This window comes from Kwoniella botswanensis, chromosome 1 (genome assembly GCF_036426115.1).
Source record: "Kwoniella botswanensis chromosome 1, complete sequence".
Taxonomy (NCBI): Eukaryota; Fungi; Basidiomycota; class Tremellomycetes; order Tremellales; family Cryptococcaceae; genus Kwoniella; species Kwoniella botswanensis.
In genome coordinates, this window is record NC_088599.1 from 14,609,485 (window position 1) to 14,623,965 (window position 14,481).

Sequence of the window (14,481 nt, forward strand, 5' to 3'; positions counted from 1 at the left end):
TTCAGTGCGCTGATTCCAAGGTGGGTTCTGCTTTGTCCGAGTGCGCCCGCATTCTAACCCCTTGTTCTTTCCCTCCCTTCTAGGACACGGCGATGAAATGACTGGCAAATTCTCGAGAAACTCAATGATGTACATCACAGAAGCAATCAAAGGATCCCCAGGCTTTATGCTGATGGTGATACGAGTGAGTTTTTGAACATATATACCGCATACGTCCGATGATTGCACCTGCCTCTGATCTTTCTTCATACAGGTACCAGCGACAGCCTTGATAAAGGCTCTACCCCTGTGAGATGTTGAAGAGACATCGCCACTTGTAGGATACGGATTGATCAGGGGTCGCGTGAATGAACAACGATCAGTAAGACTAATAAGACCCTTTGACCGTTATATGTCGGATCCCCTCGCGACGAGCCAATGCAAAGATCGTGTACTACATCCATTTATATCATTATGTTTCATCTACAGAACCATTTTCCATAGTGCACTCAAACGATTATTCCTCCTCTTCATCCTCATCATCACTAACTTCAATTCCATTATCTTTCAATTTCTTTTTATCCGCATTCCTCTTCGCCGTCAATTCATCTAGAAGTACCAAAAGATCTTCATGTTCCTTACTTTCCTCTTCCCTCTTTGTCTTTTCCTCCTCCAAAGATTTCTCTAGCTCTTTCACTTTGCTATCGAGCTCTGCAGCTCGCTTCTTAGCTGCTTTACCTGATTCTCCGCCGCCACCACCACCCTGTGCTGGTGCTGCCGATTCAGCAGTCTTGAGTTTACTTTCCAATTCCTCAATCTTCTTCTCAAGCGTGCTGGTCTTCTCCTCCAATTCTTTCGACCTGGTCTCACCTGAAGATACTTTCTCTTCGGACGATTTCAACCTCTCTTCCAGCTCTTTCTTCTCCTTCAACTCTTTCTGAGCACTCTCCAACGCCGATTTACTTTCCTCGAGAGATTTCTTCAACTCATCCAATTCCTTGCTCTTCACTTCTAGCGCTTTCTTATCCTCTTCTGACGAGGCGTCATCCGTAGTTGCGGGTGGAGGAGCAGATTTAGCTTTTTCTTCCAGATCTTTGACTTTGGCTTCAAGATCTTTCAATTTGGTTTTACGTGATTTCGAACTAGCTTTGGCCAAGCTTAATTCCGACGAAGCTTTCTCATGAGAATCTTTCAAAGTTGCAAGTTCGGCTGAAACTTTCTCAAGCTCGGATTTAGTACTTTCAGCTGAAGATGCAATATCTTTAAGGGATTCGTATTCGTTCTTCAAGATCGACAGTTCTTCCTCCAAAGTCGATCGAGCATTTGTGGTTTCCTGTAATTGCGTTGAGAGGGTAGCAATCTGCGAGGAGAGCGAATCGACCTCGTGAACCAATGTGTCTTTCTGTTTAATTGAATAAAATACAATGAATCAGCCTTCACGATCTAATATGTCATGCACGTTGCGGACCGACCTCTTGTTTGCTTTCCTTGGTCAACGCCTCCAGTTTGGACTGAAGTTGTACCACTTCATCAGTTTGAGCTTTGAGTTTCTGTCGGAGCGACATGATAATTGCGGCAGTTTCACCGTCGTCGACAGCTACAGCGAATATCAATACGATCAGTCAATGACTCCCGTTCCCCTGAGGAAAGCAGGCACTCACGTCCGGAACCCCTCACAGCATCCGGATCTATCGCGATTGATCGTTGGATGGTGTCTGAAAGTACTGCATTAGCATCATTCGTTGCATCACCTGTGTCAGAAAGGAGGACCCACAATAATGGTTCTTCCAGAAATCAACAAACGCCCAATCAAACCACAATTCTAACCCTTCATCAACTTCATCCGCTTCCCCTTCCGCCGTCGCAGCTGCGGTGGCATCGCTTCCTTCCGTATCGAAAGCATCAGGCTGGACAGCTCTGAATCGAGGATCTTCTCGTAATCTGGCCATCCGAGAGACAAACTGATCTGGACCAATTCGAGAATGGAGAATGGGATGAAGTGTTGCACTGCAATGTTATATAAGCTTACGATTAAGAAGAATCCACAACGGTCAAGCTTACCGAGTGATTTCTCCTGGTTCTCTGTTGAATTCGTAGCACACACCTAGAAGGAATGCGCTCAAACCTTGGACCAAAGGGTCAATACCGGTAGCTTGAGTGATCGGTTGAATGAGCTATGATCGTAATTTAGCTGACATGCACGCTGTACGATTACCACTGTGAGATTAGCCAACTTACCACTTGTAAGTTGGCACTTTCACTCAAGAACTCTTTCACTGTCTTGGGACTATCCCATAACCAGGTGCACAATAAAACCAAATATCCAACCATCACTCTAGTCCAATCTTCTTCTTCGGGTAATCCAGTGGTCAACCCTTCCTTAGCAGCTCTGTTGACGCATTCAGTCTGTTCTCTCGAAGCCATCATGAGGTTACCCACAACTAGCTGAACAAGCGAGACCTTGTCTTCGTCATCTGCTATTGCGCTGTCGCCGGAATCACCAGAGGGAATGGCTATATCTCGGGCTAATTTCTTGGCATGTTCGGAATTTCGAATCAGGTGCGCAAGTAAGAGACACGAGAATAGAGGTCGATAAGGATCGAATGGCTCGGTCGAAGATTGAGGTAGGTCAAGTAAGCCAGAGAGAATGAGCGATCCTGCTGATTGAGGTTGATCGGGAAAATTGGCGTTGGGATTATCCGATGGAGGGGCTATCATGGACGAAAGAATACCGATTCGAGCGTCATCGTTACCCGATACGTATGCCTGGGATTGTGTCAGCTGCGAATCCGGGAGTTCCGGTGCATGTCAGCTCACCTCAAACATGTTCACACCGGCGGCTCTTCCTCTAAGACCTCTCCCACCAGCACTAGGATCCCCTTCGATGACAGCAGTAACTAATGCTACGGCAGTCGGCTTATTCGGTATCCTAACAAACCCGCCATTGGGATGTTCATCATCTGCGTGTACGGCTACAAGAGGTGAGATCAGGAGGCTTGAGAGCAAGTCTTGGTTGGCAGGTGAAGAAAGAAGAATCGGTGTTAAAGTATTGAGTGCTTGCGATTTGATGCCGTTTGGAGCATTTGATGCGAGGGACAGTTCGACGAGACATCTGGTCACACCTCCGGTCACCATAGCGGTCTATCGATCAGATGTCAGCTTCGCAGAACTCAACAATGGATGTCCAGCTCACCTGATTGCCGCCACCTGGGCCTCCGACAAGCATCCTTATCAGGCCAAGTACCAAGCCGGTATTATAGATCTTCTGTTCCGGCCAATATTGCAGTGCGAACTCGTCTGGTGTGGGTACATCAGCGGGTAAGGGCGAAGGGAAACCGATGATCCTAGGGATAGTGGGGATGAGAGACAGCTCTCGGAAGTAGTTCTACCAGTGAACCATCAGCCATGATGTATGCGTCAGACAGTAGAGTCGAAAGATGCTCACTTGATTAGAAACGTTAAACCTGAGAAGACCACCGATGACTGTCAAAGCATCCTGAACGACTATTCCACCTTCCACTCCGCCTTCGGAATCTATGATTTGGAACAGTCTCTCGAATGCTCCCGAGAAAGCTACGATCTTCTGTAGGTCGGCATTACCAGCTAACATAGCAGGTAGAAGTAACAAAGCTTCGTTCCTTAACATCTCGGTAGCTCCTCCACCCAGTTGAGCAGTTTGAGGCTGACTGCCTGGTGGTGGTGCTGGATCCAGGACCGATAATATCCCATCGACACCGGGTGGTGGAGCTGACATGATGTATGATTGAGCGACAGCCGGTCGAGAGGTCAATAGTTGTGAGAGGAATTGTAAGGAGTAGAATCGGGGGTAGAAAGATGGCGAGTTGGATAAGAGAGAAAGTAGAGAATGAAGTGGTTTGGGTTGCTGCATAGTACATCATTACAGTTAGCTTGTTTCAGACTCTAGCGGGTAAATCAGCTCACCTCAAGGAAGGCATCGGTAAACTTGAGACCTAAATCATCTTTCGCAGGCTGTAAATTCAATATCGTCAGCTTTATCTGCATTTAGCGACGGGAACCGGAAGATCAGCCTACCTTCTCAGCCGTCTCACAAAGCTGCATCAGACTTTCCAGAGCTGCTTTTGCTATCTCCACGTCAAATGGTGCATCATGCTCCAAGACAGCAATGAGAGGCGTCATAGCTCGTATACCGACATCCTACCGCAAGAAAGTTATATCAGCTGGATGCCTACAGGATAATCTGGTCCGAAAGGTAGCTGACCTCTTTCCAATCCCTGCTCAAACCTTTCAAGCCAAGTACAGCCGTACGTCTATCTTCAACAGCAGCACTGGTGTTTATCCTTTCCACAAGCTTGTCAATGGTTTCCGTCGCTGTTTGGGGTGCTCCTAGATCCCCTCGCAGTTGGTTATAAGCTGAGCTCAGCCTCGAGGAGAACATGGAGGTGAATTGTTGAGTCGACATGGTGCGGGCTCTCCTCTTGTATGGTGGTTCTGAGGGGGTATAAGGGGATGCGAGAGATGAGGGATGTTGTTAAAGGTCAATGAGAATGTGTACAATTGACCGTGAACGTGAACTGAGGCTGCTCCACGTGGAAATGGTTGTTGAACGCGTCGATCCACCCCTCACAAGTGTAGGAATGCCACATAGGATGCTTTACGCAATTACCGAGGAGCTAAAGTGGCATAATTCGACTTTTCAAGCTTATTTGGCTTTTTCACTTGTTCCTTCCCATGCTCATGATTTCGTGTCGTCACATTCAACATTGAGGAATCAATCCACTTCAAGCGTTGCCGATCCATGAGGACATGGGACAATAAATAAAGTTTGACTTTCGGATAATCAGCCCCAAAACAGCATGACCTACAAAAAGCCACAGCTTTACAACCAAGGAGTGAAATTCAGGCACCCGGTTATACGTTTCATGTTTGGCGAACAGAACTGTTGTTCTAATCGTCACATGTTACATTTGACCTTTGTCGATCTTTTTGTTCTGTCGTTTCATACTGACACACACCACGAAGATTCTTTTGTCAGCTCGACACATCCTGTCCTATGCTGCTACACGCAGCATGCATGCTTATGCTGGAGAGGGTCAGGGCGAGGATGTCTCAAAGACAACAAGAACCTTACATTCCTCTCCGTCATCAACAAGTAGAACAAGAGCATACAATTCTGATCCGTTTGAATCGGCGCCGCTCCCTTTTCCTCCCCCTCTTCAAACCCGCTGTTAGCTTCAAACAGCTGAGCAGGAACGACGAACGACCACCTGCTTTCCTGGAATACGTCAACTGACAGACACAGAGTCATTGTACTGGAAACAGACTGATCGACGCTTTGTGCTTTCCACCAGATGTGGAGGGAGGCGACAATAGGATTCTGATTGACTGATGAGACACGACGTACCGCATTGTGTCGCTTTTTTTTTGCGTGGCATCTTTGTTGAAAGAAGGACGACGAGAAGCGTAGGAGGTAGGGTCATGATATATTTAAAGTATTAATTTTGTCTTACCGACTTGTTCCTCTCCATCTTACAATTTTTCTCATTCACATAATTTGTCGATAAATGAACTAGACATTCCTGAACTACGTATTAACTCAAGTTATCGCCACGTCAACTCAAGAAGTGGATACTGAATTCATCACCTAATAACTCTCGTAGTAAACACGAAGAAGATCAGTTTCCTACAAGCGGGAAGTCTAAACCATCTTGACGCCACCAATCTTCACATTCATCTGCAGTATCTATCGAATCGACAATCTTCGTAACAAGAATCCGTACTGTACCTCGCCTCACATACGCTTACTCCAAATAGGTTATCCGCTATGTCCGGTCAACATCAATATAAACCAAATGGTCAAATGGCCCTTGAAAGATCAGGTTCTTCACATTCATCATTCCTTTCTAATATCTATCTAGACCCCAATTACGTTATACCTGAATCACCTACCATCTCAATCACACCTACTCATGATCTTGCCGTCGAGGGCACTCATATCGTTGAGTCACCTATGACATCTGATTCTACATGGGAAGAAAGGGAATTATCAAGAATATCAAGTAATGATAGTGGCGAGTACGAAGATCTAGACGATCCTCAAATTCGTATTCGAACCAATAAATGTTCTACTGTCGGTGGTGGTACCAAGCCATTGAGAGTTAAGAAGAAGAAAGGTGTTACAGCTGTTAAAGTTGGTTCTAGTAAGTTACACTGCTCATCACCTATTTATGCGATACCGGAGATCGAGACGGCGAATGTTGATATTGACATGTTATTGTTCACATCGTAGAAACCAAAAAGCGAATTTCCATTCCTCATTCATCTTCTCCCCATTACTCTCGATCCTTCACCACTCATTCGACATCACCTAGACAATTCGGTTACACAGGAAACAAACCTAAGAGAAATCCATCTTGCAATTCTGGTAAATCAAATCTATCCAGAACTTACGCCAACATATCATCGATGTTCCTTAACCTACCTTCTGACTCTCCCACCGAGAAAAAGGGTACCATGAAGGGTAGGATCGGAAATGCTACTGAATTTTCCGATTCTTCTTTACACCTAGGTCTTGGGAAATTTACAACATACGATCCAATATCTCCTGGACCTTCACCACCAAGTTCGCCATTACCTTCACCTAACAAACGGACTTTCGTTTCCACCTCCACTACTACCACTGGAGAATACACGAAGAAACCACTTCCTCATCCACCATCTCCTCTTACACCTTCTAGAGCACCTCGAAAAGCTGCGGCATTACTCGGTGCAAGTGTACCTACCGGATTCGCTCAAAGCAGAAAAGGAGGAGGGAAGGTGCATGGATTGAATACAAAACATTTCAGACCATTACCTCATTCGACTTTAACTGAAATAGAGAAATTCTTCGGTGATGTTCCCAACAAGAATCAAAAGCCTTCTTCGACCAATAACACTAAACGAAGCAAACCAAAGTCTACTGGTGGAACCGGAGGGATGGACGAAAGAGGAATGGGAGATAGGAATGTCGGTTCAGGCGAGACGGTCAGATATAAATCTGAAGATGGATCAATGTGGTTAGATGTAGAGGAAGAACAAGAATTTGCTTGGTTATTATCCGAAATATTCGCTCTAATCCCTCAACCCCTACCTGATTTAACATTGGCAAAAGTGAAGAGTAATGAAACCACTGGCTCGCAGGAGGAAGAGAATAAATGGGAAATGGAGAATTCCACTTCTATTCTATCTTTACCTAAGCCCAAAGCTCACTCCAACGGTAAAAGCAAGACTGGCAAGAAGACTAAAGTAGCAAGTGAAAATTCATTTTTGGATTTAGGTTTAGATACACCTAAACTTCCTCGAACCAATATCAACCCATGGACAAGCACACCATCACATAAAAGATCATTATCAAATCCCACTTCCCCATCGTCGACTATTCCTAAATTATCGATCTCATCTCCCATGCCAGCTTTGATTCCTCCGCCAAGGATCAGTTCGAAGGCGGGACCTTCTTCTTTACCTAATTCCACAACGAGTTATATGGATCAAGTCCATTGGTCTGTTTCTGCTGCTGAAGCTAGATCTGGATCCGGTTCTGGATCTGGATCAGATAGCGAAGGATCCACTTCTAGCTCAGGTTCAGGTTCAGGTTTGAATGGATCACCACCCCGAATCAAGAATCGACCTCCTCCATTAACGTTGAAAAGGATTAAACCGTCTGGTAAATTACCGATTCTTACCGCTACTACACCATCAAATAACAAGAACAACCATCAAGCTCAAGAACCACCAGCGGTACCAGCTGTGATTAGAAGTAAACCACAAGCGATCATTCCAAATGATCGAGATCGATATAATATACCTTCTACCCAGAGTTATATGGCCAAGAAATACGAAGCTCCTCCTACACCCTTTGTCAGACCTAGAGTGGCACCTAGACCCAATCCCACTGAAGGAATCCCACCATTACCTATAAGTATCAGACAGAGTCAAGAATCAGAACAAGAACCGATGAGTTTCTTCGAACCTGCTACACCGACCGAACCCAAGTCCAAGTCCAATAACAGTAACTTGACTTCGAAAACCAATTCGAATGTGATGGGCAGTAGGGATGGGAGTGGGGTAAAGGAAAAGAAGAGTTGGTTGAAGAGAGTCGTAAAGAGACCATTGAAAGTTTGAATTGAAAGCAGAAGATCAAGATGGAAAAGGGAACTGAGTAGATGCAGGTCATCTTCTTCGTCATTTGGATACTAGATTTCCCTCTCTTTGACCACAGTATCTTCCTGTATATATTAAGTGTACCATACCTTATCAAAAGATTATAGAACTGTAAGAGTTTGGGTTTACTTTTGAATCTGTGAATTATTTATATACATGTAAAACATACACATAATAATACATAAGGAACATATGCAACTATAATACAACATACATATATAGCAAAATATCGAATAAATCAAACATTCTCCCATACCATTTGGACAGTACTGTTCGCCCAATCTCGCAACAAGATCAAGGTATGGGATCAAAAGTATCTTTCTTCAATCCTTTCCTATTGTTTTTCCTCTTGGAAGATACGACCTTTATACTTTGTTGTTTTTGTTCCTGATCCTCAACTATATTCCTGCCCTTATTCGTAGCTAAACTTCCATCTCCGTTTCCATTATTCATCCCATGTCCATTTTCATCCAACGGTTTGTCATTTACACCAGTATCTTGTTTACCATCTTCCACCTCATGCTCATCCTCTTCAATTACTTTTCCAGGAACTCTCAAACTATCTTCCAGAGTCCTCTTCCCCTTATCACCCAGATCCCCATCTGTGTCCGCATCAGCATCCAGATTTATTACTCTTCTCTTCGATTTCTTCTTCGCTATCGCAGCAGCAGACGATGAAGGTGATTTCATACTCGTTGGTGTCTGTGCTGGCGCTTGAATAGATAATCTCTGTTGATATTGATAATTCGAATTTATCGAATTATATCTACTTGGCGTTAAATCATCTGAAGTATCTATAGTAGAGGATGAAGGTCCTTGTTGATCATGAGAATGCGAATGGTCTCGTGAGCGAGAAAGAGATGTCGAACGATCATGTTGTGGTTGATGTAATTTGCCTTTTTTCTCTAAAGCCATATCGATCCTTCTACTTTCGGACCAATTAAATTCCTTATCATCCAGTACCACCATCTTACCTTCTTCTCTGAATGCTATGCCCAATTCTATACGCCATTCATCTTCATATCCCGTAACGTCAAATGGATTTCCAACACACCAAATTTCTTTTATGGAGGGTAAGACTGATAATCTCCCTACTTCACCGACATCCATCAATTCGTTTCTCCTTACATCAATACGTCTAAGAGAATCACATTGGTCTAATCCCACCAAACAATCTATCCTATTTCCAGACAAGTTTAACGATATCACCTGAGGTATTATGGATGACGCTGATCGTAGTGAGACAATGACGTTATTGGAGAGGTTGAGTGAATTGAGGGACGTGAGTCCTGATAAAGATGGCGGAAGGGTATCGAGAAGGTTGTTTGATAGATCCAGGTGTGTAAGAGATGTGAGAGGGAGTTGAGGAAAGTTGAGTAAGGTAGTGGATATCAAGGATAGATGTTGTAGATTTGGGAAACGAGCTTTGACAATGGTATCTTCACTTGCAACGTTTTCGGAAGTCACAGCCAATAGTTCTTCTATCCAATCGTCTCCATCTTGCACATCTCTGACTGTCAAGCTCCTCATACCAGGATTGGGAGGTATAAGCAGAGCTCTTGGATCGTATGATTCCAGCTCCAGTCTGATCTACTTGTCAGCTTCCCTCCATAGCAGAAGACCACAATCTGATAGCTGACTTACATCTGCAGATTTCGCATCACATCCAACGGGACCCTCACGTCTATTCCTCCTAGCTGAGTATACCCTCCAGCTTCTATCAATTCCAGTATCGGTGGATCAGATACAAACGGTGGATGTATGAGTAAAGCAGGCAGAATGGTGAACATCGAATAAAGCTGTAACAGTATCTGGTCTATACAGGTGAGCGAAACATATCAGCTGTATCCTGATCGTCTATGGTGATCAACAGCTCACCTTCATTTATCTCTTCCTTCTTTCCGAACCATCCTCTATTACTCTGACTACTCATCAAACTACCCATACTGACACTTCTCATACTGCCCACCCAACTCCTTACGCTCTTCACATCACCTTCTAAATTCCGGTCATCTATCCTCGCTCCGCGCGCTGCAACAGGTACGCCCTCTTCTATGGGTACGTCAGTCCTTCCTACATGATTCAGAGATTGTGGGAGGGACTGCCATCTCAATAAGAGATATAGCAATCTATCTGGCGGAAGGCGAAGTAAAAGTGGTTTAGGCGATTTAGGAGGGACCCTCCTATCAGACGTCGAAGGCTGACCGAAACCTAGTGTGAGCGGTACTTTGAGAGATCTAGATAATGGTGCAGAGCTAGGATCTAGACCTAGAGTGAGGAGGGTATAGGATTGTTGGAGGATGGTAGGCGTACTACGAGATGGACCGGACGGAGACAATCGACTGGAATTGACTTGCAGGTATTTATGTAATTTCGTGAGGTAAGCTGCACCATTTATAGGTTCCACAGGAGGTGAATCTTCGGAGGGAGTCAAGAATAAGGAGGTCATAGTTGGGATAGGTGGATGGAGTGTCGTCATCGATGACAAGCAAGATGATGAACACTGATAAGATTACATGAGATGGAGGACAAAGAGGTTGGATGAATGTCCTTGCGGGTCCTTGCGTCATGTTTAGACCGATGTCCGGAAGCGGAAGCGGTGAACCGTGGGAGAACTAAGACACGAGCCAAAGGATGTGAACACGCGGTTTGATCGAAGAGATCAAGTTGATCAGGTCCGAGCTTGAAACGTAGTCGAGTACCCCTTTGACGTTTGACCCAGCTGTTTTATTGTTCACTGTTCATTATTCATCCCCCATCATCTTTTTGGTTACACCGGTCGATCAATAAGACTTCTCACTTCCTATAGCTTCAATGGTGAAACGTAAACAAAGGTCGATCATTCCGTATGCAGCAGACAAAACCAGACAAAACACTGGGAACGGGGTAGAAAGAGTGCGGCAAGAGGAAGCGGATGGGGTAAAAACATTGCTCATAACCACTAATCATCTCCTGACCTTGTTGATCTTTTCTTCTTACCTAATTTACATCTACTGAACTATACTTACTGAACTCACAACTGTACCACAATGATACTTTACTCCAGTACTCTGGCTTTTGCCCTCTCAGCGACTGGTGAGTCTGCATCTGATGTCGATCTGGCGAGTTGAAGCTGACTGATTCGATACCAGTCTCTTGGGCAAGTCAAGTATGTTCATCTGAACATTGCCTGGATGGCAAAAGCTCTTCTCAAAGTGAGCTTACCGAACACCAGGTGTTGAAGAATGAAGCTTACACTACAGTCCCCATCAGTTCTAGCGTACGACTCGTCTCCTTCCAAATATCTTACACCGGGGACATACTCCGATTCTTCTCTCTCCCCATCCTCCTCATTGCTCAACATCAATCGATCCTCCGATACGTTGACTGTATCACTACCCTCTACTCCGTTGGGATTCCCTAGGACTATATATGATGGATCACCGAACGTATGGGATAATGGGAATTGGTCATTGGATGATTGGAAGAGTATCTACTTACCTTCGAACTGGTACGGTGTTTTGGAAGGAGGGAAGGTAGTTTGGGGTGCTTTACCTGATAAAGGTCAACTACCGAATGACATGACAGGATTGAGATTAGTCAGAGCGGCTTCGGGTAAGTTTCTGTCCCGTCACACCGTACCTTGGGTTCAAGCTCATGAGTATAACTTGTAGCTGCCTGTGATCCCACCTGTTCATCTCATGGTGTTTGTATTCCATCCAATACCTCCTCGACGGGTACTTGTCAATGTTCGACTGGCTGGGCAGGATCGACGTGCGATCAGTGCGCCACTGGGTTTTGGGGGCCTTCCTGTTCTCGTGAGCTATATCGTCTATTGCCCGGTCATACAACGCTGATTAGCGTATGCCTTAGCTGGACCATCGAATTGTACGATATGGGATGACGGTTTATCTGGCACAGGAGCATGTCTGGGCACGGCCTCCTCGTCTTCATTGGGTAAGCTCCCCGACACCGATACTGGTGGCCGAGTGCACAGCAGCTTATTTTCTATTTCAGCTTGCAATTGCGATCACGGAACATGCACCTCGTCGAACCAGTGTATCTGTTCAGCAGGATGGCAGACCAATTCGACGGTATCATCAGCGTTGTGCAACACATGTGCCGAAGGCTTTTTCCAGGATTCCCAGGGGAACTGTCTCGGTAAGCCAGCTGCCATGTAAGCTTCGGTAACAGCTGACCAGGTCATTACTATAGCTTGTCCACTCGGATGCGATACATGCACCCTCCAGCAAGGTACAAATTCAACTGCAACCTGCACATCATGCTCCGACAGCTTATCCCTTACGACTGCAAGCCCAGCAGCGTGCTCAGCAGCCACTGGATCTTGCGCGGATGGAACATACTATGACGCTGGCAGCGCTTCTTGCAAAAGGTCAGTGTCCCTTGGGTAGCGCTCGAACAGTTCGACTGATGCAATGTTACGTAGCTGTTCGCCAGCATGTTCCACTTGTACCGGTCCCTCAACATCCGATTGTCTATCTTGTGCATCACCCCGAGTTAACTTGCAAGGTTCCTGTGTTTATTACGATGCCTCGACGGGTATATGTGATTCGGCGCTATCGACATTGCAAGGTGTCTACGTGGTCAACCTGGACAAGAGTGAATGTGATGGTAAGTTAAAGATTCCTCGAAGGAGAATAATAGCTTATATCCCTTCTATCACAGCATGTCCCTCTGGCTGTCTTGAATGCCATATTCCGTCCTTCGCCAATATCAAGGGATACGATACCTTACAGTGTTCGTCTTGTCAAGAAGGGTATCTACTGGAAGATAGAAAATGCGTTATGAAATGTAATGATGGTTGGTTTTTGCCTGAGGGAAGCGCAGCTAAGAACGGAACATGCCAAAGTGGGTTTGCTTACTTTCCCGCATCATGTGAGTGCAGAGAGAGGGCTAAAAGATGAATTGTGACACACTGCAGAATGCGACTCTATTTGTTCCACATGCGTTTCCAGCTCCACAACCTGTACTTCCTGCCCTTCTCCACTATTCGCTTCAGGCGGTAACTGTCTATCTACCTGTCCATCATCGACAACTCCCTTAAATGGTACCTGTGTACCGTGTCCAGTGGATTGTACGACCTGTTCATCTCCTACGGAGTGTTCGACTTGCCCTTCGGATCGGCCAGTCCTATCCAATGGAAGATGTTTAGACCACTGCTCGAAAGACGAGTACCACGACCCATCAAGAGGATGTCAAGCATGCGATTGGAGATGTTCGTCATGTTCTGCAGGCGATTTCAGATCGTGTACCTCATGTTCTGATGGCTATATCCATAAAAAAGGGGAATGTGTAGCTGCTAGCTGTGACGAAGGAGGTTTCGCTAGTGGATTAGGTGTATGTTTAAGTGACTTGGTGGATAAGTCAAGTAGATCGAAACTATTCTGGTTATTCTTCTTGATCATCCTACTGTTAGGTGCGGGTATAGGAGGATTTTGGTGGTATGTTAGAAGAGAAAGACAGAAGACTAGGAAAGCTACAAAGGAATTTGGAGACAAATTAGTTGAGAGGACTGTTCAAGATAACTTAAGAGTATTGAGATTAGAAAGACTTTCGGGGTTACAAAGGCTCTTAACTTCGGACGAACCAAAACAACAAGCAGAAGGATACGAAGAGAAGAGAAATAAGAGATTTAGGGAATTACTGTTGCCTTCCAAAAGAAAGCGAACGGATGTGGAGAAAGATATAGAATTGAAATCTACCAATTTCGCTTCGGATCGAATGACTTATGGTTATGGTGTACCTCCTCCACCATATGTTCCGTCTGAGCTTTCTACTCCTACAAATGTGAAAGATGGAAGTAAGAGAGATTCGTTAGATTCGATACCCACTCCAATACTACCTTCTTTAGTATCACCCACTATACCGACTTTCGATTCTTCATCTTCATCTTTAGGCCGCAGACCGAAGATGGAAAGAAAAGAAAGTAATGGTAACACCACTATTCATTCGATGTCAACCCCTATTTCACCAGAATACCAAACTTCACTGATGCCTCCCCCGCGTCCTGGGATGATACGAACTACCACACAGGAAAGAGAACGAGAAGTGAATAGAAACAGACGAGGTGATGTGCAAATTCAAGATGGCGAAGAAAATGATGATATAGAATTTGAGAGGATATTAAGGGATTTATGGCCAAATTTGAAAAGGAGAGAACAAGAAGGGTGGATCTGATGTAGTGATGGTAAGGGTGCGATGTACAGTATAGATTTGTGTAATCCATGCATAAATGCGTAATGTCTCTAAATTATATCTGTAGATCACTAACTCATTTGAGAATTCAAATGAACGTAACATGAATAACATCTTTAAGGATTGTAC

The 14,481-nt window shown here is 44.9% G+C and overlaps 4 protein-coding genes across 4 annotated transcripts; 2 read left to right on the plus strand and 2 right to left on the minus strand.

The window, feature by feature from the left end:
* Nucleotides 1–496: 496 nt before the first annotated feature.
* Nucleotides 497–4,420, minus strand: L199_005521 (uncharacterized protein; the record flags this gene model as incomplete). Its single annotated transcript, XM_064891231.1, has 12 exons — nt 497–1,381; nt 1,452–1,576; nt 1,641–1,694; nt 1,754–1,986; nt 2,041–2,153; nt 2,218–2,745; nt 2,797–3,120; nt 3,173–3,364; nt 3,425–3,862; nt 3,922–3,969; nt 4,033–4,155; nt 4,220–4,420. 12 exons carry the CDS (start codon nt 4,418–4,420, stop codon nt 497–499), a joined length of 3,264 nt encoding a protein of 1,087 aa, XP_064747303.1.
* Nucleotides 4,421–5,782: 1,362 nt separating this feature from the next.
* On the plus strand, nt 5,783–8,118 carry L199_005522 (uncharacterized protein; the record flags this gene model as incomplete). The annotated part of the gene is made up of 2 exons (XM_064891232.1): nt 5,783–6,158; nt 6,248–8,118. The coding sequence occupies 2 exons, from the start codon at nt 5,783–5,785 to the stop codon at nt 8,116–8,118; spliced, it is 2,247 nt and encodes a 748-aa protein (XP_064747304.1).
* A 333-nt stretch (nt 8,119–8,451) lies between these two features.
* L199_005523 (uncharacterized protein) lies at nt 8,452–10,606 on the minus strand (the record flags this gene model as incomplete). The annotated part of the gene is made up of 3 exons (XM_064891233.1): nt 8,452–9,742; nt 9,802–9,973; nt 10,036–10,606. The coding sequence occupies 3 exons, from the start codon at nt 10,604–10,606 to the stop codon at nt 8,452–8,454; spliced, it is 2,034 nt and encodes a 677-aa protein (XP_064747305.1).
* A 580-nt stretch (nt 10,607–11,186) lies between these two features.
* On the plus strand, nt 11,187–14,334 carry L199_005524 (uncharacterized protein; the record flags this gene model as incomplete). Its single annotated transcript, XM_064891234.1, has 10 exons — nt 11,187–11,232; nt 11,289–11,351; nt 11,410–11,751; nt 11,811–11,954; nt 12,010–12,093; nt 12,154–12,297; nt 12,352–12,529; nt 12,584–12,768; nt 12,823–13,005; nt 13,079–14,334. 10 exons carry the CDS (start codon nt 11,187–11,189, stop codon nt 14,332–14,334), a joined length of 2,625 nt encoding a protein of 874 aa, XP_064747306.1.
* Between the last annotated feature and the right edge of the window lie 147 nt (nt 14,335–14,481).